Below are 27,469 nucleotides of genomic sequence, written 5' to 3'. Positions count from 1 at the left end.
AGTCAAATTTTTTAAGGTAAGAAAAAAATTGATTTATTCAAATGCATTATCCCAAATATGAAACTGACTGTCTGAAATAAGGAATGTTGAACATCCTGAGTCAAGGCAAATAAATGTTTGAATACATATATTTAGAACTTTATAAAAAAGTGCCTAACCATAGCTTAGAGTGTCACAGAAAATAAGCTTACTTACTTACCCCAGGACACTCATCTACATGTTGTAGAAAGCCAAACCAGTACTGAAACGAAAATCAGCAGAGGTAATGGTATATATATATATATATATATATAAGAGTATATCGTCGATCTGAAAAGGGAGGTAAGAGATGAATCTCTACGACCGATAACAGAGAACCTATGAAATAGACCCCGTAGAAGGAGATCATTGCATTCAAATAGGCAATACTCTCCTCACATCCCTCTGACATTCACTGCATGCTGAGAGGAAAACCGGGCTCCAACCTGCTGCAGAGCGCATATCAACGTAGAATCTAGCACAAACTTACTTCACCACCTCCATAGGAGGCAAAGTTTGTAAAACTGAATTGTGGGTGTGGTGAGGGGTGTATTTATAGGCATTTTGAGGTTTGGGAAACTTTGCCCCTCCTGGTAGGAATGTATATCCCATACGTCACTAGCTCATGGACTCTTGCTAATTACATGAAAGATATGATACCAATAGACTCATCTACTAGTAAAGGAGACAGCCAAACTAGTACTGAAATATATCAGCAGAGATTATGAAAAACACTAACCAAACCCCATATACATCCCACTGACAAACACTGTACTCAGAGGGAACCATGGGCCTTAACATAGACTGAAAGCCACTCTCACTGAACAATCATATGCACATCCTTATTCTTCACCTTCCTCCAGCAGAGGCAAAAACAAGACAGATACCGGTGAGGGGTTTTATAGAATTCTAGGGGATTGGGAATCTTTGCCTCCTAGTGGTAGGGAAGAGTAATTCCCAGATGTAATGGATCGTGGACTCTCACCACCTGTATGAAATAAAGTATTAACCCAAGCCTCCCTGAAAGAAAGTGGAACACACAATTTTAGATATATTTTACAGCAAAATAAATAATTTATAATGCAATAATGTTTCACTTTCAATAACAAAACATTGAATGTGTTGTTGAAAAGTCCAGTTTACAAAAAAGGTTCTAAAAAGACCAGTAAATACATACGTTTTGTAAATACGTTTTTTGCCGTTTTAAAATGTAGTGCTGCACATTTCAAATAACATTTTCTGCCTCTTTAAGCTGAAGAAGCATGAAACATTTTTCAGAAAAAAAGAAAACTCTTTAACAGACTAAATAATCTTTAATGTTTTAGCCCTCTAAATACAAACTTTCAAAACAGTAAAATGAATACAAATCAGGCCTTAAAGTTATGTACAAAAGTATAATTTTTTTTTTTTACAGCTTTAAACAAATTCATTTTTGAACAAATATCTCTACCACACGCTTACATGCAGTGAATAGGATTGCAGATTCAATTATCTCAGATATTACATTTTATAAACCTAAAAACAAAACAACCCTAAATAAAGAACCATATTATTCAAGTCTACAAGCAACTACAGTCTGGAGAGGATTTTAAAGCTGGCTATATAGATATTTTTTTTACTTCTACACCAAGGTTCATCAGTATGTGGAAGGACGGAGGTTATTCTTAAAGGGACAGTCTACCATAGAACTGTTATTGTTTTAAAAGATAGATAATCCCTTTATTACCCATTCCCCAGTTTTGCATAACCAACACAGTTATATTAATACACTTTTTACCTCTGTGATTACCTTGTATCTAGGAACCTTCTTCCAGCCCCCTGATCACATGACTGTGACTTGTTATTATCTATTGTCTTACATTTAGCATTGTTTTGTGCTAGATCTTAAATAACTATGTGCCTGAACACAGTGTTATCTATATGGCCCACATGTACTTTTTGTCTCTTTGTGTTGAAAAGAGATTTAAAAAGCATGTGATAAGAGGCAGCCCTCAAAGGCTTAGAAATTAGCATATGAGCCTACCTATGTTTAGTTTAAACTAAGAATACCAAGAGAAAAAAGCAAATTTGATGATAAAAGTAAATTGGAAAGTTGATTAAAATTAAAAGTCCTATCTGAATAATGAAAGTTTAATTTATACTAGACTGTCCCTTTAACAAACAACAGTAGTGATTGAGATTTACACTGCAATAAAAAAATAAAGAGATTACTAAAACTAGTGTTCCTTTAATGCAAAAGGAAAATACAGATTTAGTGCATGTATATATGGTCACAATTGTTTCAAGTGACACTTTTTGCGGTAAAGTTACATTGAAAAAAATGTAAACTGTCCATGAAGTCATTAAAATGTTTGCCTAAAATACTTCTGTCTTAATTTTTATAAAATAAAAAAAAACATTCACAAAAATGATTGGCAGACAATAATAAATGTTACTTGAACAACCACTAAGCTATATAACCAAAGGCTAAAAATAATCAGAGAGTTGCTTTAATTGATGAGAACAGCTACTAAATACTTTACAGAGCATGAAAAAAAAATTAAATTAAAAAATCTTAAAGATATATATATGATGGGCCGTATGGTATTCTACTACGCTTTCAGCATTAATCCTTTTTTTCCCCTTTTATTTTACAAATAAGCAACAATGATTTACAGAAGTAGTGTTACAGACATTACCTCAAGCCCTTATACATTTATTGGTTACAAATGATTCAGAAAGAGGATAGGCAGTAGGTTTACAGATTGATTGAAACTTAGAGCCACTTTGTTACAGTCCTTAAATCTGCTTCTAAACTTTCACAGTATGTGTAAAAAAAACAAAACAAAAAAACGTCATGAGAAGCATAACCCCTTTATGCAATAGTCTATACATTTTTAAATATTTGTAATCGATTTGTACTAAAACACTTTAAACAAAAAAAGAATAATGTTGCACAATGCTGAACATAACATGTTAAGCCAATGCAATATAGGAGACATATTTTGCCAGTGTAAATACTACATATTTGGTTTGGTCTTGTGCTCCTGCAAAATAATTGGTTTTAAAAAAGGGACATTAAAGTTATTTTTGTTAAACATCAGAAATGAATCTGCAAAAGATCTATAAAATAATGTTTCTGAAAAAATGTAAAGCTGTCATTTTGGTAAGAATAATGGTAGTCCATTGACACACCTCTTTAAAAAAAAAAAAAAATTGTTTTACGTCCTCTCTCTCAGGATGGTTGAAAGAAATACAGCTATCACATTTTAAAATGACAGGAAAATTAAGAAAATAATGAAATATCTGCATATAACATGTAAACCTCAGGTACTGCACCCTTCCTCTAGGTACAGCCAACGCTTGAGAGACATGAGAAGGTCACATGACAGAACAAGATGCACAAACTACTTGCCCTTGTTTGGAACACATAGAACCATCTATTAGTATTTTTCTCACATTTTTTTTCTACTGTACAATGTCCAATGCAAATGACCTTGGAGCTTCCTTAAAGAAAAAAATGTTAGGGTTGACATATGATACATAGAAGTGATGTAATCACTCAATCATCCTCATCTCCATCCAGGATCTGCAACCTTGCAGCACTACACGGATAGCAGTGTGGGGCATGGTTTTCTCACACACGTATGGCGCTTCCAGTGCTTATTAACTTCTTTTACTGCGATGCCGGTGGCGGCTGTGACTGCGATCACTGCCACTGTCTGATGCATAGGACCGCCGACTTCTGTTAAAGAAGAAAAATGTCATTATGCCAAACATTCATTAGAAATGCCATTCAAATAAGTTGATATTTCAAATTTTATAGAAGAAAAAAAAATGTCTGCTCTAAGTCCCTATCACTGGATGTCCCAGCCTAACTTCATGAACAGTGCTAAACTTGGAGCTTCTAAGTTTTTAAAAGGTTTTATACAGGATTTTTATATCAGTATATGTGCATATTCTTCTTATTAGTGTATATTACATGCAGTTATATGAAAAAACTAATTATGCTTACCTGATAATTTCATTTCCATCTGTGGGAGGTGAATCCACTGCTTCATTCATTACTTGTGGGAATTAAGAACCTGGCCACCAGGAGGAGGCAAAGACACCCCAGCCAAAGGCTTAAATACCTCCCCCACTCCCCTCAGTCATTCTGCCAAGGGAACAAGGAACAGTAGGAGAAATATCAGGGTATAAATGGTGTCAGAAGAATAAAATTAAATTTAGGCCCGCCCACCAGAGAAACGGGCGGGGGCAGTGGACTCTCCTCCCACAGCTGGAATTTAAATGATCAAGTAAGCATAATTTATGTATGCCTCTTAATGAGAGGAGAGTCCACTGCTTCATTCATTACTTGTGTGAACAAATAACCAAGTTCTAGAGGACACTGAATGAAAAAAAAACGGGAGGGCAAAAGGAGGCGGACCCTAAACTGAGGGCACCACAGACCTTCCGCCGAAGCAAAAACATCAAATTTATAAAATTTTGCAAAAGTATGTAAGGAAGACCAAGTGGCTGCCTTACAAATCTGCTTCATAGAAGCCTCATTCTTAAAGGCCCAAGAAGAGGCCACAGCTCTAGTCGAGCAAGCCGTAATCCTCTGAGGAGGCTTGTGTCCGGCTGTCTCATATGCCAGGCGGATTATACTCCTTAACCAAAAAGAGGCCCTTTGCCCCCTATGCTTCCCTGAGTACACAACAAATAAAGACAAGGTCTGTCTGAACTCCTTTGTGGCCTGAAGATAAAACTTCAAAGCCCGAACCACGTCCAGATTATGAAGTAACCTCTCCTTCGAAGAAGGGTTAGGGCACAAAGAAGGAACTATTTCCTGATTGATGTTACGACTCAACACCACCTTGGGAAGGAATCCCAATCCAGTACGAAGAACAGCCTTATCAGCATGAAAAATTAAGTAAAGCGGTTCACGCTGCAAGGCCGCCAACTCAAACTCTGCACGCCGATGCAATAGCCAGTAATAACAGAACCTTAATGTCAAGAGCATGCATAGGCTCAAATGGAGCCCTCTGCAAAACCTTAAGAACCAAGTTTAAGCTCCAAGGAGGAGCCGAATTCCTGAAGGCAGGCCTGATCCTAACCAGAGCCTGAACAAAGGACTGAATGTCAGGAAGCTCCGCAATCTTCTTATGCAACAGTGCAGATAAAGCCGAGATCTGTCCCCTTAGGGAACTGGCGGCAAGATCCTTATCCAGACCGTCCTGGAGAAAGTCCAAAATACTGGAAACCCTGACCTTATGCCTGAGATATCCTCGTTCCTCACACCAGGACAAGTAGGTCCTCCACACCTTGTGGTAGATGCGTTTAATGACCGGCTTCCTGGTCTGAACAAGAGTGTCAATCACTTTTTTCGAAAATTCTCTCTTGGCTAAGACTAGTCATTAAATCTCCATGCAGTCAGCCTCAGAGAATCGAGATTTTGATGTAGAAAAAGGACCTTGAACCAGCAGGTCCCTGCGACAAGGTAACCTCCATGGCGGAGATGACATCCCCACCAGATCCGAAAACCACATTCTCCTTGGCCATGACAAAGCAATTAGAATAGCCGAAGCTTGCTCCTGCTTAATGCGGGCCACTACACAAGGTAAATGACGCAACAGTAGAAATATGTAAATTAGGTTGAAATCCCAGGGTACTACCAAGGCATTTATCAGTTCCGCCTGGGGATCCCTGGATCGCGACCCATATCTGGTAGTTTGCTATTGAGTCTGGACGCCATGAGGTCTATCTCCGGCGTCCCCATCTGCTGCAGATCTCCGCGAACATCTCGGGATGGAGAGACCATTCCCCTAGATGAAACGTCTGTCTGCTTAGAAAATCCGCTTCCCAGATGTCCACACCCGGTATGTGGATCGCTGAGGGTGAACAACTGAGTCTCTGCCCATTCCAGAATCTGAGATACTTCCCTCATGGCTAGGGAGCTTCTCGGAAATGGATGAAACGTGTCCCTCCTTTGGGACCACGAAAAGGTTTGAATATCCCAGTCCTTTTTCTTCCGGAGGGACTGGGACAATTACCCAGAGATGAGAGATCCCTCACACACCCCAGGAAGGCATCTCTCTTTTCTGGTCTTGAAGATATGTTTGACAGAATGAATCTGCCTCTAGGCGGATAGGACTTGAAACCTATCCTGTAACCCTGGGCTACTACCTCTTCTCCAGGCCTCCGCAAAAAGAGATAGTCTGCCCCCTACCTGATCAGAGGACGAATTGGGGGCCGCCCCTTCATGCCGACTGACTCGGCGGGCTTCTTATTCTGCTTGGATTTGTTCCAAGAGTTAGCAGATTTATAGGATCCCTTGGATTGCACAGACTTTGCGGCAGGCGCAGAGGCTTGTCCGCACGAAAGAGACGAAAAAGTAAACCCTTTAGGTTTAGCCTTCTTATCCTGAGGCAAAAAGGCACCCTTGCCACCCGTGACCGTAGATATGATAGAATCCAGGCACGGGGCAAACAAAAAGTTTCCCCTTGAATGGGAGGGAAAGCAAGCTAGACTTGGAAGTTATGTCAGCAGACCACGACTTTAGCCACAGAGCCCTGCGGGCTAAAACCGAAAACCCTGATGTCTTAGCATTCAGGCGAAAAATCTGCATGTTAGCATCACAAATGAACGAATGCGCTACCCTTAAGGCCTTGATTCGTTCTAGAATCTCATCAAGGGGAGTCTCCACCTCGACCATTGCTGATAGAGCGTCACACCAGTAGATAGCCGCACCAGCAACCGCCAGTGGCGGTTGGAAAACAGACCCTGTGATTTGGAACATCTTCCGCAACATGGACTCCATCTTTTTATCCATGAATTCCTTGAAAGATGAGCTATCCTTAGCTTCTTAGCGAGCGTGGAGATAGCACCATCCACCTTAGGGACGGTTCCCCACAGTTCAAGTTTAGGGATCGAAGGTTCCTCCGGTAGCTTCGGTTCCGGAACCTCTAACGTAGCAAGCACCTCTTTCAGCAGAAAGCGCAAATACACCATCTTAAATTTAAAATCTGGTTCCTCAGCAGACAGAGGCCTAGAAGTAGCCGATTCCGACCCAGAAGCGGCATCCTCTGATAATTCGGAGTTGTCCTGCTCAGCGGATAATCTGAGACATCCAGCGGAATCGAAGACCCCCGAGACGGATAGCAGTGTCGTACCTTCTGCTTGCGCTTAGTAGAACGAGGCATCGCATTAATGGTTGCAGAAACCGCTGTCTGTAACTGATTGGCGAAGTCTGGAGGCCAAAGGGGCCCTCCAGCAGGAGGATTAGTAGTGCCATGGGGAACTGCTTATGTAAACTGAGATGAATGTAGGGAACGCACCTCGCGGGGCGGAGACCCCTCAGAGGTGGACGGCTCAGTCGTATTAAATACTTTCTTTTTGGACAGCAATATTGTCAAAGCATGTGGAACAGAGTTGCGTAGGTCGGCTCGACTGGAACCTCCTCACAATATACACAGTTAATGGGTTTGGATAAAGAGGGAGTATCCTCTAACATATCAGAGTCCTCCATAGCTTGTGCCTTTATTACAGACTTGATCAAACTCTAAATGGCACCTTTATATCCCAATGGCCGGGGCACTCACCACCTCCTATGACCCGGACTGCAAGAAACAGCTTTAGTCTCCTCCGACACAGGTCGAAAAAGGAAGTTACAGAGCCCACACCCGGTCACATGGAGTGCCATGCAGGGCCACCCATGCACTTGCGACGCGCCAAAAAAGCCTGCCTCAATCTCTCGCTATGAACGGACTGTTCCACACTGACAGAGCCTCATCTCACACAAAATCAGCAGAAACACAATAAACAATATTATGCATAATAAAATCCCTCCTGTTCAATAAACCCCTTCCGAGGGTATTACCCTAGATTCTATAAAGATAAAGGAGCCACACCGTGACCCTGTCTTCTTGCGTTATCAATATATATATATATATATATATATATATATATATATATATATATATATATATATATATATATATATATATATATATATATATATATATATATATATATATATATATGAAATGATCTTACCAGAATCAACGCAGTGGAACAGGAACATGGCCCTTCAAGTGTGACAGGGTAGTAGCATCGCTCCTGACAGACTTGAGAGAAGAAAATCAGGCAGTGAAACTCATCAACGCTGATTGCTAATGGAGCTGTTAAACTGAGTCGGGATGGGTTCGCAGAAAGACTCTCCCTGCATCTCCGGACTCTGATACTCCTATTCAGATAATTGTTTATGCAGTACGTGAGCTGATTTGTTTGCACTGTGCTGTGTGTGTTACAGGGCGTATAGATTTCAGAGTTATAGTAGCATTAGTGGTTGCTTGTACCCATCATTACCTTTAACCTATTAATCTAAGTTTTAATACACTCACACTGTTGTTTTTTATATATATGGCTCACATGAACCCTCTAGCTGTGAAAAACGTTCAAATTGCAATGAGATAAGTGGCGGCCTCAGAGGGCTTAGAAATTAGCATATGAGCTTACCTAGGTTTAGCTTTCAACAAAGAATACCAAAAGAACAAAGACAATTTGATAATAGTACATTAGAAAGTTGTTTAAAATTGCATGCCCTATCTGAATCATGAAAGTTTAAATTTTTACTAGACTGTCCCTTTAAGCTATAAGGAATAAATTAGGAGAACTTTGTTAAAGACTTGGACTAGTCAACTCAGCATTCTTGAACTACAACACAAACAAACCCCCAAAAGACCCCAAAATACACTCTTCCCTTTTCCTAGCTAGAAGGGAATTGAATGCTAGAAACGCAGGGAATTTAAAAAAAAAAAAAATCTTTAAAATACACAACATTTATGTTTAGCTGATAACTTTCTTTCTTTCTAGGCATGGAGAGTCCACAATTTCATTCCAATTACTAATGGGAATTAAACTTCTGACCAGCAGGAGGAGGCAAAGAGCACCCCAGTAGAGCTGTTAAGTGTCACTTCCCTTAGCCACAATCCCAAGTCATTCGGTCGAAGGAAAATAGAAAAAGAAGATAACACAAGGGTATAGAGGTGCCTGAAGTTTATACCAAAGAATTAGCCGTCTTAAATGTAAATAAGGGCAGGTAAGCATCAATTTAGTTTTCTTTCCTATGGCATGGAGAGTCCACAATTTCATTCCAATTACGAGTGGGAACCAATAACCAAGCTAGAGGACACAGAATAAAAGGGAGTGAGAACAAAGCAGGCGGACCTAAAAAGAAGGCACCACCGCTTGAAGAACTATTCTCCCAAAGGAAGCCTCAGCCGAGGCAAAAGTATCAAATTTGGAAAAAGTATGTAATGAGGACCGCCTTGCAGATCTGCTCCATAGATGCTTCATCTTTGACAGTCCTAGTGGAATGAGCCGTAATTCTCTTAGGAAGCTGTTGTCCAGCGTCCTCATATGTTAATCGGATAACACTTCTCAACCAGAGAGAAAGAGCAGTAGAAGTGGCCTCAAGCACGCCCAACATCCAGGCTGTGTAACAGAGGATCGTTCAAAGGAGGAGGAGACGGACAAAAAGAAGGAACAACAATTTCTAGATTGATATTTCGATCCGATACCACTTTGGGAAGAAATCTCAATTTAGTACAAAGGACCGCCTTATCCGCATGAAAAATAAGGTAAGGAGATCACACTGCAGAGTCGAAAGCTCGGAACTCTGCAAGCTGACAAAATAGTAAGTAGAAAAAAAAATTTTCCACGAACACTTAAATCAACGGAATGCTTAGGCTCAAGCAGAGCCTGCAGCAGAACTTTAAAAACAAGATTAAGGCCCCAGAGTAAACACAGACCTGATTCTGACCAAGGCCTGCACAAAAGATTGAACATCTGGCAGATCTGCCAGACGTGAGGGCAAAAGAATAGACAGCGCGGAAAGCTGACCCTTCAGAGCGCTGACCGATCAACCTTTCTCCAGGCCATCCCGAAGAAAAGACAAAATTCAGGGAACCCTCACCTGGCTCCAAGAAAAACCCTTTGAAGCACACCAATAAAGGTATTTACATTATACTTATGGTAAATCTTGCGAGTCAGGCTTACAAGTCTAAAGCATGGTATCAAGGACCTTCGAAGAAAAACCACGCCTAGCCAGACTAGACGTTTAATCTCTAAGTAGTCAGATTCAGAAATCTAAATTTAGGAGAAGGAAGGGACCCTGATGAAAAGGTCTCGCCTCAAAGGCAACCTCCAAGAGGAAAGAAATTACTTTATCAGATCCGCAAACCATATCCTGCAAGGACCGGCAGGAACAATAAGAATCACTGATGCCCTTTCCTGTTTGATACTAGCAATGACTCAAGAAAGGAGACCAAACGGAGGGAAAAGGAAAGCAAGATTGAAATTCCAAAGCACCGCCAGATCGATTATCAGAGCAGCTTGAGGATCTCATGATCTTGAACGGTACCTTTGAAGCTTGGCGAGTAGGTGCAATGCCAAAAAATCCAATTCCGGAACCCCCCACCTGAGGGTTATCATTGTAAATAAACTTACAGGAGGAGAACCCACTCTCCGGACTGAAAAGTCTGCCTGCTCAGAAAATCCGCTTCCCAGAAGTCCACGCCTGGGATGTGGATGGCAGAGAGTAGGTAATCGAGAGACTCCGCCCACAGGAAAATGCGACTCACCTCCTACATAGCTAACAAACTCCAAGGATCTCCCTGGTGGAAGATGTATGCCACTGAGATTCTGCTGTCCTAATGGAATCTGAAGAACTCGACCCAATCTAAAGGAGTTCAGGCTGATAAAGCATTGACGAATGCTCTCAACTTCAGAATGTTAATAGGAAGAGAAGACTCCACTCAAGTCCAAGACCCTGAGCAAATGAAGACCCCGAAAACTGCGGTCATAATCACCCAGGATGGTCTCAGGAAGCATACCCTGAGAAAGGAAGTCCTCAGAAATCCACCAAAAGAAAGACTTCTCTTGTAAGGAGATCCAGAGCTATCCTCTGCAAGAGATCAGAGTGGTCTCCGCTCCATTGTCTGAGTATGCATAACTGTAGAGGTCCCAGATGGAACCTAGCAAAAGGAATAATGTCTAAGGAATCAACCATTAGACCAATAACCTTGCTACACCAAGCCACTGATGGACTGATAGGGGACTGAAGAGAAAAGTAATAAAGCGAGAATATTGGATCTTCTGACATCCATCAGAAACATGTTCATGGACAGTCTAATAGTTCTCAAGAAACACACCCTGGTGTCAAGCACCAGACGACTCCTGGACTCCAGAATCACCTTCCCGTGAAAAAGTAGAATAGACAACATCTCAGAACGATTTCTTGTTAACTGAAAAGATGGTGTGTGAAACAAGATGTCGTCCATGTAATGCGCCACTGATAGTCCCTGAGATATGATAATGAAAAAAGTGAAAAAAGGCTAGAACGGCTCAAAAGCTCACACAATACTTTATTGCATAAAAATGTATAATAACCTATAAGGCTGCACAACATACAAAAAAACTATTAAAAACAGTAGAAGAGAGCAACACACATACCAAACATAGGACGCGTTTTGGGTTTCCCGAGATATGACCACAGCCAAAAGGACCCCTAGAACCCTTGTAAAGAGTCGAGGAGCTGAAGCAAGGCCAAAAGGGAAGAGCAACAAATTTGAAGAAACTGTCTAGAAAGGCAAACCACAGAAATAGATTTTCCCAGAGAATGTGAACATGAGAATACGCGTCCTTCAGGACTATAATAGTAATGAACTGAGCCACCTGAAAAAAAAGGCCATTGGGCGCATTCAGGATAGAGTGGCCGTAGGTTTTCCAATTTAAAGGACGGAACTTTGAGAAATGTGTTGGGACACTTGATGGTCCAAAAAGGGTCAAAGTTCTCCCACAAAGGAGTGGCAATATTGACCCTGTTTCCCTACAGGAACTGGGACAATCACTCCCAGAGAAGATAGGTCCATTATGCAACCTAAGAAGGCTACTTTCATCACCTGGATTGTCGATAATCTAGATAAGATAAATTGCCCCTTTGGAGACAAGTCTGAAACCATATCCTGTATCCCTGGGTTACAACCTCCACAGCCCAAGGATCTTGGACATCTCGATCCAAGCCCGATGAAAGAAAGTCAGCCCCCTACTTGATCCCGGACTGGATCGGAGGCAGCCCCTTCAAGCTGATTTTAGATTCAGAGAAAGGTTCCTTTGATTATTCTCCCATAATCCAAGGTTGATTAGACTTCCAGGAAGACCTGGATTGCTCTGGCTTGGCAGAAGAGCAGGAAGACTTCTATCCTTTGAGTTGCAAAGGAAACAAGAATTAGAAATCTGGTGACCCGTAGATCTAGTTGTCTTGTCACAAGGCAGGAAAGCTCCCTTTCCACCAGAAAATCCGGAAAAGATCTCGGCCATCGATGCCCAAATAAAGACATTGCCCATAAAAGGTAAAGACAGAAGGTTGGAATTAAAATGGAACATCCGCAGACCAAAATATTAGTTAGAGTTCTGCGGGATTATAACCGCAAAGCTAGAAAATTCTGTCTCCCAGCCTTTCAACCTGCATGACAGATAAAATAAGTCAGATCAAGAGCCTAGATCCCATCCTGGATCTCCTCTACAGGAGACTCCTCTAAAATGAGGTCAGACAAGGAGTCGCACCATTAAGAGGCAGTCCCTGCAACAGACTGAATACTGGTAACAGGTTGATGTTGCAAACACAGAGAAAAAAAAAAAGTCTTAATTAAATTTCCAGATTTTTATCCATAGAGATCCTGAGAGAACTATCCTCCCAGGGGATATACGTTCTCTAAACTAGAGAGGACATAGTGTCCTCTACCTAGTCAGCAGCAGGAATTTATTTTTTGTATTTTTAGGGGACGGGGAAAGGGGTCCCTTCGTCTCCCCTTCCTGAGCCATAATGACAAGCATGCGATCTAGATAGGACCAGAATTAATTTGAAGGGACAATTAAAGGACTTATTTCTTTGCCAGTAAAAGAAAAAATATCTGCAGAGTATTTCCTAGTATGTACTGCCATCTTGTGGCAGTTCATGGTAATTTTAATACTGAAAAAAAACCTCTGAAAGGTTCAGAAGCTATGCAGAACAAAAAATAAAGTCTTAACATTTGAATGCCTACTAGGCAAATAAATAACTGCATAAACCCATAAACAGAGAACCATGCAGGCTATTACATATATGGTTCCAACCCCCCCCCCCCCCCCCCCCGCAGAACCTGTATAAATAAACTCAGAATTGGGTGCTATGAAATAGGATAGTATCACATCATACAGAATAATGCAGAATCCGCATGTCTAAAACACAACACTACAGCTTAAATATTCCTGTAAGTTACCAGGAGAACACCCAACGGAGTTGCCATATTAGAAACTCCTAAGAGGTGAAGTGCGCAGTTAAAAAATGGCAGCACCCAACAATAAATCTGGTCAGAGCTAAAGGCGCAAAATACTAATACAGTCAATAAAGCTAACCTGATACCGGATAAGAAAACGTCAAAACCATTGACTATAAACTTCTTACACGGGCAAGAGAATTAGAGATAGCCAACAGTTGCATTCTCCCTAGAGTAGTACTGTAAAAGAACGGACTGACTGATCTGTGTAAAAGGCGTGCGTTTTTTGCGATCCCCTGAAAACACACAGAAAGGTGAAGACTCACTAACCCAGTCGGCGGTATTCTCTCATATCTGGGTTGAGAAGCCACCGCACGGAGAAACAAAGGAGCGCATTGCGATCGCCTTCATGTGTTAAACACAGGCAACGTAGCCTGAAAATGAGGAACAGGTTAGATTAAAAGGAGCTAGAGTGTAGATTGCTCCATGATAGTTCCACACGACCACCATTATAGTCTCAACCCCTAGAGATAATTTGACACCCCCTAGAGGGCTTTGTGAACCGGATACAATGAAGGAGATGTCGGTTAATTTCAGGCTGCTCTTAATAAACTGATATCTCCAGCCGGGGATATAACTAAAGTTCCCTCTTAGTAGGGCAAAGGAGGCGTAGTCAGTCTAAGTTAAAAGACCCCCCCTGTCCCTGATGTCAAAATAGACAGACTCCTCTGTATATCTGCCAAGGGAAGGGTCTAAATTTAAATAAAAGGACTTAACCTCCAGGTTTAGCCAGCTTCATCACACATCTGGCAGGGACCTGGGAGAAAAGAAAAAACAGAGTAACCAACCCTGGTTTTCTATATAGGGGTAGCAATAATGTTATAAGTTAAGCAAAGACCACCTTGCTGTCTTCTAACTGCTAAAAGCCACCATTACTCTTACTAAAGAGATTGTCATAGACACAGCATAACCCCAATCCTTGTTTGCAGGGAAAAGTACCCATTAAAGGATTAAATATCTTTAGACACCTTCGCACATCCTCCCTTGACAGAGGCAAAGAGAATGACTGGGGATTATGGGTAAGGGAAGTGACAACAGCTCTGCTGGGGTGCTCTTTGCCTCCTCCTGCTGGCCAGGAGTTGAATTTCCACTAGTAATTGGAATGAAATAGTGGACTCTCCATGCCATAGGAAAGAAAACAAACTCATTTCTATGAGGGCAACCTGGCAGGCTCTTTTTTTGGCAAGAGCACTGAAAGCTAGATCCTCTAAAACTCACATTTACAAAAACAGAATTTATGCTTACCTGATAAATTACTTTCTCCAACGGTGTGTCCGGTCCACGGCGTCATCCTTACTTGTGGGATATTCTCTTCCCCAACAGGAAATGGCAAAGAGCCCAGCAAAGCTGGTCACATGATCCCTCCTAGGCTCCGCCTACCCCAGTCATTCGACCGACGTAAAGGAGGAATATGCATAGGAGAAATCATATGATACCGTGGTGACTGTAGTTAGAGAAAATAATTCATCAGACCTGATTAAAAAAACCAGGGCGGGCCGTGGACCGGACACACCGTTGGAGAAAGAAATTTATCAGGTAAGCATAAATTCTGTTTTCTCCAACATAGGTGTGTCCGGTCCACGGCGTCATCCTTACTTGTGGGAACCAATACCAAAGCTTTAGGACACGGATGATGGGAGGGAGCAAATCAGGTCACCTAGATGGAAGGCACCACGGCTTGCAAAACCTTTCTCCCAAAAATAGCCTCCGAAGAAGCAAAAGTATCAAATTTGTAAAATTTGGTAAAAGTGTGCAGTGAAGACCAAGTCGCTGCCTTACATATCTGATCAACAGAAGCCTCGTTCTTGAAGGCCCATGTGGAAGCCACAGCCCTAGTGGAGTGAGCTGTGATTCTTTCAGGAGGCTGCCGTCCGGCAGTCTCATAAGCCAATCGGATGATGCTTTTAAGCCAAAAAGAGAGAGAGGTAGAAGTTGCTTTTTGACCTCTCCTTTTACCAGAATAAACAACAAACAAAGAAGATGTTTGTCTGAAATCCTTTGTAGTCTCTAAATAGAATTTTAGAGCACGAACTACATCCAAATTGGGTAACAAACGTTCCTTCTTTGAAACTGGATTCGGACACAAAGAAGGCACAACTATCTCCTGGTTAATGTTTTTGTTAGAAACAACTTTTGGAAGAAAACCAGGTTTAGTACGCAAAACCACCTTATCTGCATGGAACACCAGATAAGGAGGAGAACACTGCAGAGCAGATAACTCTGAAACTCTTCTAGCAGAAGAAATTGCAACCAAAAACAAAACTTTCCAAGATAGTAACTTAATATCTACGGAATGTAAGGGTTCAAACGGAACCCCTTGAAGAACTGAAAGAACTAAATTGAGACTCCAAGGAGGAGTCAAAGGTTTGTAAACAGGCTTGATTCTAACCAGAGCCTGAACAAAAGCTTGAACATCTGGCACAGCCGCCAGTTTTTTGTGAAGTAAAACAGATAAAGCAGAAATCTGTCCCTTCAAAGAACTTGCAGATAATCCCTCCTGTAGAAAGGATAGAATCTTAGGAATTTTTATCTTGTTCCATGGGAATCCTTTAGATTCACACCAACAAATATTTTTTCCATATTTTATGGTAAATTTTCCTAGTTACAGGCTTTCTAGCCTGAACAAGAGTATCAATGACAGAATCTGAAAACCCACTCTTTGATAAAATCAAGCGTTCAATCTCCAAGCAGTCAGTTGGAGTGAAGCCAGATTCGGATGTTCGAATGGACCTTGAACAAGAAGGTCCTGTCTCAAAGGTAGCTTCCATGGTGGAGCCGATGACATATTCACCAGGTCTGCATACCAAGTTCTGCGTGGCCACGCAGGAGCTATCAAGATCACCGAAGCCCTCTCCTGATTGATCCTGGCTACCAGCCTGGGAATGAGAGGGAACGGTGGGAATACATAAGCTAGGTTGAAGGTCCAAGGCGCTATCAGTGCATCTACTAGAGTCGCCCTGGGATCCCTGGATCTGGACCCGTAGCAAGGAACCTTGAAGTTCTGACGAGACGCCATCAGGTCCATGTCTGGAATGCCCCATAATTGAGTTATTTGGGCAAAGATTTCCGGATGGAGTTCCCACTCCCCCGGATGGAAAGTCTGACGACTCAGAAAATCCGCTTCCCAATTTTCCACTCCTGGGATGTGGATTGCAGACAAGTGGCAGGAGTGATTCTCCGCCCATTGAATTATTTTGGTCACTTCCTCCATCGCCAGGGAACTCCTTGTTCCCCCCTGATGGTTGATATATGCAACAGTCGTCATGTTGTCTGATTGAAACCTTATGAATTTGGCCTTTGCTACTTGAGGCCAAGCTTTGAGAGCATTGAATATCGCTCACAGTTCCAGAATGTTTATCGGGAGAAGAGATTCTTCCCGAGACCATAGACCCTGAGCTTTCAGGGGTTCCCAGACCGCGCCCCAGCCCACCAGACTGGCGTCGGTCGTGACAATGACCCACTCTGTCTGCGGAAGCTCATTCCCTGTGACAGGTTGTCCAGGTTCAGCCACCAACGGAGTGAATCTCTGGTTCTTTGATCTACTTTGATCGTCGGAGACAAGTCTGTATAATCCCCATTCCACTGTCTGAGCATGCACAGTTGTAATGGTCTTAGATGAATTCGTGCAAAAGGAACTATGTCCATTGCCGCAACCATCAAACCAATTACTTCCATGCACTGCGCTATGGAAGGAAGAAGAACAGAATGAAGTACTTGACAAGAGCTTAGAAGTTTTGATTTTCTGGCCTCTGTCAGAAAAATCTTCATTTCTAAGGAGTCTATTATTGTTCCCAAGAAGGGAACTCTTGTTGACGGGGACAGAGAACTTTTTTCTATGTTCACTTTCCACCCGTGAGATCTGAGAAAGGCTAGGACAATGTCCGTATGAGCCTTTGCTTTTGACAGAGACGACGCTTGAATCAGTATGTCGTCCAAGTAAGGTACTACTGCAATGCCCCTTGGTCTTAGCACCGCTAGAAGGGACCCTAGTACCTTTGTGAAAATCCTTGGAGCAGTGGCTAATCCGAATGGAAGTGCCACAAACTGGTAATGCTTGTCCAGAAAGGCGAACCTTAGGAACCGATGATGTTCCTTGTGGATAGGAATATGTAGATACGCATCCTTTAAATCCACCGTGGTCATGAATTGACCTTCCTGGATGGTAGGAAGAATTGTTCGAATGGTTTCCATCTTGAACGATGGAACCCTGAGAAATTTGTTTAGAATCTTGAGATCTAAAATTGGTCTGAATGTTCCTTCTTTTTTGGGAACTATGAACAGATTGGAGTAAAACCCCATCCCTTGTTCTCCTAATGGAACAGGATGAATCACTCCCATTCTTAACAGGTCTTCTACACAATGTAAGAATGCCTGTCTTTTTATTTGGTTTGAAGACAATTGAGACCTGTGGAACCTCCCCCTTGGGGGTAGTTCCTTGAATTCCAGGAGATAACCTTGAGAAACTATTTCTAGCGCCCAAGGATCCTGAACATCTCTTGCCCAAGCCTGAGCAAAGAGAGAGAGTCTGCCCCCCACCAGATCCGGTCCCGGATCGGGGGCCAACACTTCATGCTGTTTTAGTAGCAGTGGCAGGTTTCTTGGCCTGCTTACCCTTGTTCCAGCCTTGCATCGGTCTCCAGGCTGGTTTGGTTTGAGAACTATTACCCTCTTGCTTAGAGGGTGTAGAATTTGAGGCTGGTCCGTTTCTGCGAAAGGGACGAAAAGTTGGCTTATTTTTAGCCTTAAAAGACCTATCCTGAGGAAGGGCGTGGCCCTTTCCCCCAGTGATGTCTGAAATAATCTCTTTCAAGTCAGGGCCAAACAGCGTTTTACCTTTGAAAGGGATGTTAAGCAATTTGTTCTTGGAGGACACATCCGCTGACCAAGACTTTAGCCAAAGCGCTCTGCGCGCCACAATAGCAAAACCTGAATTTTTCGCCGCTAATCTAGCTAATTGCAAAGTGGCGTCTAAGATAAAAGAGTTAGCCAATTTAAGTGCTTGAACTCTGTCCATAACCTCCTCATACGAAGAGTCTTTATTGAGCGACTTTTCTAGTTCTTTGAACCAGAAACACGCTGCTGTAGTGACAGGAACAATGCATGAAATTGGTTGTAGAAGGTAACCTTGCTGAACAAACATCTTTTTAAGCAAACCCTCTAATTTTTTTATCCATAGGATCTTTGAAAGCACAACTATCTTCTATAGGGATAGTAGTGCGTTTGTTTAGAGTAGAAACCGCCCCCTCGACCTTGGGGACTGTCTGCCATAAGTCCTTTCTGGGGTCGACCATAGGAAATAATTTTTTAAATATAGGGGGAGGAACAAAAGGTATGCCGGGCCTTTCCCATTTGGGGGCACCGGGACCTCTAGGAACTTGTCCATCTTACATAACTTCTCTGGAATGACCAAATTGTCACAATCATCCAGAGTAGATAACACCTCCTTAAGCAGAGCGCGGAGATGTTCTAATTTAAATTTAAAAGTAATAACATCAGGTTCAGCTTGTTGAGAAATTTTTCCTGAATCTGAAATTTCTCCCTCAGACAAAACCTCCCTCCTGGCCCCTTCAGATTGGTGTGAGGGTATGTCAGAACCATTATCATCAGCGTCCTCATGCTCTTCAGTATCTAAAACAGAGCAATCGCGCTTTCTCTGATAAGTGGGCATTTTGGACAAAATGTTTTTAATAGAATTATCCATTACAGCCGTTAATTGTTGCATAGTAAGAAGGATTGGCGCACTAGATGTACTAGGGGCCTCTTGTGTGGGCAAGACTGGTGTAGACACAGAAGGGGATGATGCAGTACCATGCTTACTCCCCTCGCTTGAGGAATCATTTTGGGCAACATCATTATCAGTGGCATCATTGTCCCTACTTTGTTTGGACACTATGTCACATTCATCACATATATTTAAATGGGGAGGAACCTTGGCTTCCAAACATACAGAACATAGTCTATCTGATGGTTCAGACATGTTAACAGGCATAAACTTGATAACAAAGCACAAAAAACGTTTTAAAATAAAACCGTTACTGTCACTTTAAATTTTAAACTGAACACACTTTATTACTGAATATGTGAAAAAGTATGAAGGAATTGTTCAAAATTCACCAAAATTTCACCACAGTGTCTTAAAGCCTTAAAAGTATTGCACACCAAATTTGAAAGCTTTAACTCTTAAAATAACGGAACCGGAGCCGTTTTTACATTTAACCCCTATACAGTCCCTGGTATCTGCTTTGCTGAGACCCAACCAAGCCCAGAGGGGAATACGATACCAAATGACGCCTTCAATAAGCTTTTTCAGTGGTTCTTAGCTCCTCACACATGCATCTGCATGCCTTGCTTTCCAAAAACAACTGCGCATTAGTGGCGCGAAAATGAGGCTCTGCCTATGACTAGAAAAGGCCCCCAGTGAAAAAGGTGTCCAATACAGTGCCTGCCGTTTTTTTAATACATCCCCAAGATTAAAAGAACTATTTATAGTTATAATCCACTAAATATACTTATAAAGTAATCGTTTTAGCCCAGAAAAATGTCTACCAGTCTTTAAAGCCCTTGTGAAGCCCTTTAGTCTTATACTAAACTAAGAAAATGGCTTACCGGTTCCCATAGGGAAAATGACAGCTTCCAGCATTACCAAGTCTTGTTAGAAATGTGTCATACCTCAAGCAGCAAAAGTCTGCCCACTGTTTCCCCCAACTGAAGTTAATTCATCTCAACAGTCCTGTGTGGAAACAGCCATCGATTTTAGTAACGGTTGCTAAAATCATTTTCCTCTTACAAACAGAAATCTTCATCTCTTTTCTGTTTCAGAGTAAATAGTACATACCAGCACTATTTTAAAATAACAAACTCTTGATTGAAGAATAAAACTACATTTAAACACCAAAAAACTCTTAGCCATCTCCGTGGAGATGTTGCCTGTGCAACGGCAAAGAGAATGACTGGGGTAGGCGGAGCCTAGGAGGGATCATGTGACCAGCTTTGCTGGGCTCTTTGCCATTTCCTGTTGGGGAAGAGAATATCCCACAAGTAAGGATGACGCCGTGGACCGGACACACCTATGTTGGAGAAATGAGATTGAAACATGGTGCGTTAATATACGCTAGTAAAGATATAGCCGACTCGTTTAGTGATTACTATAAACACTTAAACATACAGACAATTCAACGGTCTACCTTGATCAAATGAAAAACTATATTAAAGGTGGTGAATCTCAAGTTACAGCAACCCCAAAACCGGCAATTAAGGGCCTCCCGACTGGGAAAAGTCCTGGCCCGGATGGCCTGAAAAATGTATGTTACATGGTTTTTAAAGACATACTAGCTCTTAATCTTCTCTCCCTATTTAACACTTTAGATAATGGTCTTTTTTTTTAATCAAAAACACAAGAAACTCACATTACTGTTATTCTAAAACCAAATAAAAAAAACGGAATACCCAAGTAGTTATAGACATATCTCACTTCTTAACACAGATAAGATACTAAATAAAATCCTTTCTAAACATATCAATTCCATCTTGCAAAAGCCAAATACAAACCTATCAAGTGGGTTTTGTTCTGATTTGGGAAGCAAGGGACAACACCATTAGAGCTCACACTCTGATGTCTTATGCTAAATATCACAATTTAAAGTCTGTCTTTTTACCTACTGATGCAGAAAAAAAACCTTTGACCGAACCAATTGGTCCTTACTAAAAACCCTAGAAGCCTTTGGCTTTGGTCCCAAAAGGATTACACAAATATTTAATTTGTATTCACATCCGTCAGCAAGAGTGAAAGCTTAATGTTGTCCTGCCCCTTTCCCATCAAAAATGGTACCAGTCAAGGCTGTCCCCTTTCCCCGATTCTATTCATATTGACTATGGAGACATTGGCCTCACATATTAGGATGAGACAAAATATCAAAGCTGTCAAATTAGGTCCCCATAACATCAAAATAATGTATGCAGTCAACATATTCTTGGTTATGTCCCTTTAGACATCAATTCCACAAATTCTTAGAGAACTGACTGCATTTGGTTTTCCAACTTCTCAGTTAACATGTAAAAGACAGATCCTAAATGTATCGTTACAGCATAAATAATTCACTTAAATTCCCTCTGCTCACTTTGTTTACAAACTGAAGCAATTTAATGCTTATGAATTTAAATCTCTCCTAACCCTCTGATAAAAATTATTTCTCTACTATGTAATAATCAACAAAATCTACATGATTGGATCTCCAAACCAATCTCTTGGTGGGGACGTATCCAGTCTATTAAAATGACTCCCCAGAATACTATATATATTACAAGCCTCGTCAATTCACCTACCAAATTGGTATATTAACCAGCTCCAAGCCATTATAAACTCATATGGGAGAAGAACAGACCCTGCATAAATACAAAAACTCTATACAGAACTAGATCAGGCGGATTAGGTTTTCCAGATATGCAAGATTATTATAAAGCAGTGACTAGACTGGCATGGGTCAGGGGACTCTAATGCTTGGGTTGTGAATTTGCATATCCTAAAAGTTTGAAAATAGAGGCACTGTGCTGGGTTTTGAAAGATCTGAGACCCCCACAATATTCTCACTTTGATATACAGACATCGTTTTAGAATGTGGGATCAAACAGTCTAATCCGATTAAAAAATATCATCCAAAAGGTTCCTTGCTATTTCCCATACCTTTAAACACAGAATGGATGGGAGGGCTAAACAAGGGATACAAACGAATGCAAGAATGGGGCTATACAACCCCTCTAATCAAACTCCTTGATAGGGGGAAGCTATTAGACCAAAAGAAATTGAAATTAAAAAAAATGTATGCTTACCTGATCAATTTCTTTCTTTCCAGATATGTCATTCAATTACTAGTGGGAATATCACTCCTGGCCAGCAGGAGGAGGCAAAGAGCACCACAGCAAAGCTGTTAAGTGTCACCCCCTACCCATAATACCCAGTCATTTGACCAAAGGGAAATGGAAAAGGAATAACAAAGGTGTAGAGGTGCCTGGGGTTTAGTAAAAAATTAACTGTCTAAATAAAGGGTGGGGTCGTGGACTATCCATATTCATAAAGAAAGAAATTTATCAGGTAAGCATAAATTTTGTTTTCTTTCCTAAGATATAGAAAGTTCACAACTTCATTCAATTACTAATGGGAACCAATACCCAAGCTAGAGGACACAGAATGAACAGGAAAGGAGAACAAGACAGGCAGACCTAAACAGAAGGCACCACCGCTTGAAGAACCTTTCTCCCAAAAGAGGCAAAAGTATCAAATTTGGATAAGGTATGCAGAGAGGACCAAATTCAAGCTTCTGTGGAACAGATTTGCAAGGCTGCATTTTTGAAAGCCCAAGAAGAGAAGACAGCCTTAGTGGAATGAGCTGTAATTCTCTCAGGAGGCTGCTGTCCAGTAGTCCCATAAGCAAAACTAATTATACTTTTCAACCAGAGGGAAAGAGAAGTATCAGTAGCCCTTTGACCCTTACGCTTTCCTGAGAAACAAACAGGGCCTAAGACTGGCAAAAATCCTTAGTCCCCTGTAGGTAGAATTTTAGAGAACGCACAACATCCAAGTTGTGCAACAGACGTTATTTTTGAGAAGGATTGTGACAGAGAGAAGGAACAACAATTTCCTGATTAATATTTCTATCTGAAACCACTTTAGGAAGAAACCCAATTTAGTACGCAGAACCGCCCTATCCGCATGAAAGATAAGGAAAGGTGAATCACACCTGAGCAGGAGATAGCAAAACACATAACCTTCCAAAATAGAAACTTAATATCTAAGGAATGCATTGGCTCAAATGATCCTGCAGCAAAACTTTAAGAACAAGATTAAGGCTCCAAGGAGAAGCAACAGGTTTAAAAACAGGCCTGATTCTGACCAGGGCCTGACAAAAAGATTGAACGTCTGGCACATCCGCCAGACGCTTTTGTAACAAAATAGATAATGCAGAAATCTGACCTTTCAGAGAACTGACAACCCTTTCTTCAGACCTTCCTGGAGAAAAGACAAAATTCTAGGAATCCTGACCCTACTCCAAGAGTAGCCCTTAGATTCACACCAAAAAAAGATATTTACGCCATACCTTATGGTAAAGTTTTCGAGTATCAGGCTTGCGAGCCTGTATCATGGTCTCAATGACCGACTCAGAAAATCCACGCTTAGACAGAACTAAGCGTTTAATCTCCAAGCAGTCCGTTTCAGAGAAACGAGATTTGGATGGAGGAATGGACCCTGAGTTAGGTCCTTCATCAGAGGAAACCTCCAAGGTGGCCGAGATGAATCTTCACTAGGTCTGCATACCAGATCCTGCGAAGCCATGCAGGAGCTATTAGAATTACAGATGCTATCTCCCGTTTTATACGAGCAATAACTTGTGGAAGGAGTGCAAACGGAGAAAACAGGTATGCTAGACTGAAATCCCAAGGAATCGCCAGAGCATCTATCAGAGCGGCCTGAGGATCTCTTGACCTTGAACCGTACCTTGGAAGCTTGGTGTTCTGCCGAGACACCATGAGATCAAACTCTGGCACCCCCCATTTGAGGGTTAACCTGGAGAACATCTACGGATGGAGAGCCCACTCCTCGGGATAAAATATCTGTCTGCTCAGGAAATTCGCTTCCCAGTTGTCCACTCCAGGAATGTGGATGGCAGATAGACAACAATTGTGAGCTTCTGCCCACTGAATAATCCGTGCCACCTCCTTCATGGCTAAGGAACTCCGAGTTCCTCCCTGGTGGTTGATGTAAGCCACTGAGGTGATGTTGTCCGACTGAAACCCGATAAACCGGGCTAAGGACAATTGAGGCCAAGCCATCAGAGCATTGTAAATCGCTCTCAATTCCAAGATGTTTATGGGGAGAGCAGACTCCTCCTGAGTCCATAGTCCCTGCGCCTTTAACAAGTCCCAGACTGCTCTGGGAGCTGTGGCAAGGCCAAATGGAAGAGCCACAAACTTAAAGTGTTTGTCTAGAAAGGCGAATCTCAGGAATTTGTGGCGATCCCTGTGGATGGGAACATGAAGATATGTGTCCTTCAGGTCTATGGTCGTCATGTACTGATCCTCTTGGACAAAAGGAAGAATGGAATGAATGGTTTCCATTTTAAAGGACGGTACCCTGAGAAACTTGTTGAGGCACTTTGGGTCTAAAATGGGTCGAAAAGTTCCTTCTTTTTTGGGCACCACGAACAGATTTAAATAGAATCCTAGACCCTGTTCCCTTACTGGAACTGGAACAATCACTCCCAGGGAAGAAAGGTCCTGAACGCAGTTTAAGAATGCCTCTCTTTTTACCTGGTCTGCAGATAATCTTGAGAGGTGGAATCTGCCCCTGGTAGGGAAAGTTTTGAATTCTATTCTGTAACCCTGAGATACTATGTCCACAGCCCAAGGATCTGGGACATCTCGTCTCCACGCTTGACAAAACAGGGAAAGTCTGCCCCCCCACTTGATCCGATCCCGGACCAGGGGCCGACCCTTCATGCCGACTTACTTAGCTGAGGGTTTCTTTGATTGCTTCCCCTTATTCCAAGACTGATTGGGCTTCCAAGAAGACTTGGACTGCTCCATCTTGGAAGAGTGAGAGGAAGTCTTTTGATCTTTGAAGTTATGAAAGGAACGAAAATTACTTTGACCTCCTTTGAGTATGTTCTTCTTGTCTTGCAGTAGAAAAGACCCTTTACCAGCCGTAATATCAGAAATGATTTCTGCCAGACTAGGTCCGAACAAGGTCTTCCCCTTGTAAGGAAGCGCTAGAAGCTTGGACTTAAAGGTATCAGCTAACCAAGATTTTAGCCACAATGCCCTGTGAGCTAGGACAGTGAAGCCAGACATATTGGCTCCCAGTCTAATAACTTGCATGTTAGCATCAGAAATAAAGGAATTGGCTAGTTTGAGAGCCTTAATCCTATCTTGTATCTCCTCCAATGAGTCTCTACTAAAATTTATTCAGACAAGGCGTCGCACCAATAAGATGCTGCACTTGCTACTGTGGCAATACAAACTGCAGGTTGCCATTGAAGACCTTGATGAACATACATCTTCAAATAAGCTTCCAGCTTTTTGTCCATGGGATCCTTAAAGGAGCAGCTATCCTCTATAGGGATCGTAGTTCTCTTAGCCAGAGTAGAAATAGCCCCTTCTACTTTAGGCACCGTGCGCCAAGAATCTTTAATGGAGTCAGCAACAGGAAGCATTTTTAAATATGGGAGATGGGGAGAAAATGAATCCCTGGCTTCTCCCATTCCTGTGAAATAATCTACATCACACGGTCTGGGACAGGAAAAACTTCCACAGAGGAAGGAACATCATAGTATTTATTAAGTTTACTAGACTTCTTAGGGTTGACGACAGAAGTATCAGTGTCATTCAAAGTAGCCAATACCTCCTTTAACAGTACACAAAGGTGTTCAAGCCTAAATCTGAAGCTTACTTCTTCAGTATCAGATGAAGGAATAATACTGTCGGAATCTGAGATTTCACCTTCATAGGCTACTGACCTATCCTCCTCATCAGACTTATGAGGGAGGGCAACCTGCATAGCAGTAGATGGAACAGAAACCTTACTATCTAAATGTCTAATTTTCCTCTTGCATTTTCCCAGCATAGGAAAAGCAGATAATGCTGCAGATACCACAGAAGATACCTGTGCAGCAAAATCTGCAGGCAAATAAACTCCTCCAGGAGGCTGAGAGGAACTGCAGGGCAATGTATGCGATGCCATAGAGGCTTGGGATGTTTGAGGAGAAAGCTGTGGCATTTCCTGAACAGCATTGGGCTCAGCGGGCAACAATTTAGCATTAAATTTAAGCTTTAAATTGAAGTTAAGCATGCAGCACAGAATTGCAATTAGCGGCCATTTCGTTTTATCAACCATCAGACTACAATAACAAATTAGCCGTTTCATATTCGGCAATCCTACGCACCAGAACTTTTGGTTTCAACCCAGAAACAGAAGCCGTCACTTTGGAGGAAGAGGGGTGAGTAAGATTGCTCCAACTGTCTCCAGAAGGCGAGCAGTGTTATTTTCTGTCAGGTGTTAACTCACAAGAGCATTTGGAATTTGGTGCATTGTATTATAAAAAACGTTTCAAGGAGGTTATTTACATTTCCGCAACAGAGTAACTATGTATCACGCATAACCAGGAGTACACAATACATTTGCTACATTGTGGCTATATAACATATTTGTGTAACAACTTTCAACAATGTTCAACATCTTTTGTTTGGAGCTTTGGACAATTTGTCGATTTGGAGACATCAACAGTTATAACATTATCAGTTATAATTTTTCTACCATTTCTTTGGAAAAGCATTTGGGACACGCTTTATTACATGAAGAATTTTGGGACGTTCATTTTTTACCTATTTTTATCTTAAGGTGGTATATTAAATTTTTTATAATTTTTCTATTTTATATATATATATATATATATATATATATATATATATATATATATATATATAATATAATATATATATATATTTGCAACCACTGTATATAGGGCGTTTTTTAAAAAAAAATTGTGTATCTGATGTATTTTGTGTATTAGGCTTTTAAAATATAAGGGAGACGTCCCTTTCTATCAAGTGTATTATTAGACGATAATTTTATTTCCATCAAGAGATCCTGGAGTACAGGAGTTCTAATTTGCGAACTTACTATATTCATTGTGTTAAAAGATTATGACTAGATGTCTTAAGAATAAATTTGTTTGTTACTTCTAGCGCCCTGTTTTTTATTTCCTTTTGTAATCTTTGGCTTGTCTCTACTTTAAGGGAGGTGGTTTGAGAGTGGTTCAGTTGTAACTTCAGGCTCAGCACTTTTCTTAAATATGTGTGTTTCTATAAGCATTTGTCAAAAGAACAGTCTTCCATGTCACTAAATAAAAAATTCACCAAATTGTAATTTTTTTTTAAATACACAGTCCCTTTAAGAATTTTTAATACCACAAAAAATATTTAAAATAATAAACCAATCAGGCCCCCTACACCTCAGACAGGCTGAGGTGCCTTACCGTAAGACATACACAATATGGCTGCCAGAAGTCTCTAAAACGATCGTATAGTAGATCGACACTGAAGAGACTGAAATTCAATGACGC

At 41.4% G+C, this 27,469-nt stretch overlaps 1 protein-coding gene across 4 annotated transcripts in view; it reads right to left on the bottom strand.

Moving 5' to 3' along the window:
• Nucleotides 1-1,311: 1,311 nt before the first annotated feature.
• Nucleotides 1,312-27,469, bottom strand: part of NKTR (natural killer cell triggering receptor) — a 150,910-nt gene continuing 124,752 nt past the window's right edge. For all 4 annotated transcript variants that reach the window (XM_053713749.1, XM_053713750.1, XM_053713751.1 and 1 more), the window contains one exon: nucleotides 1,312-3,742. In XM_053713749.1, the coding sequence (XP_053569724.1) occupies nucleotides 3,664-3,742 (79 nt within the window). In that variant the 3' untranslated portion in view covers nucleotides 1,312-3,663. The remainder of the gene's footprint in view (nucleotides 3,743-27,469) is intronic.

Source organism: Bombina bombina, chromosome 5 (assembly GCF_027579735.1).
Source record: "Bombina bombina isolate aBomBom1 chromosome 5, aBomBom1.pri, whole genome shotgun sequence".
Lineage (NCBI taxonomy): Eukaryota > Metazoa > Chordata > Amphibia > Anura > Bombinatoridae > Bombina > Bombina bombina.
Note: the sequence above shows the minus strand (reverse complement) of the source record. Positions and strands in the feature narration are given on the sequence as shown.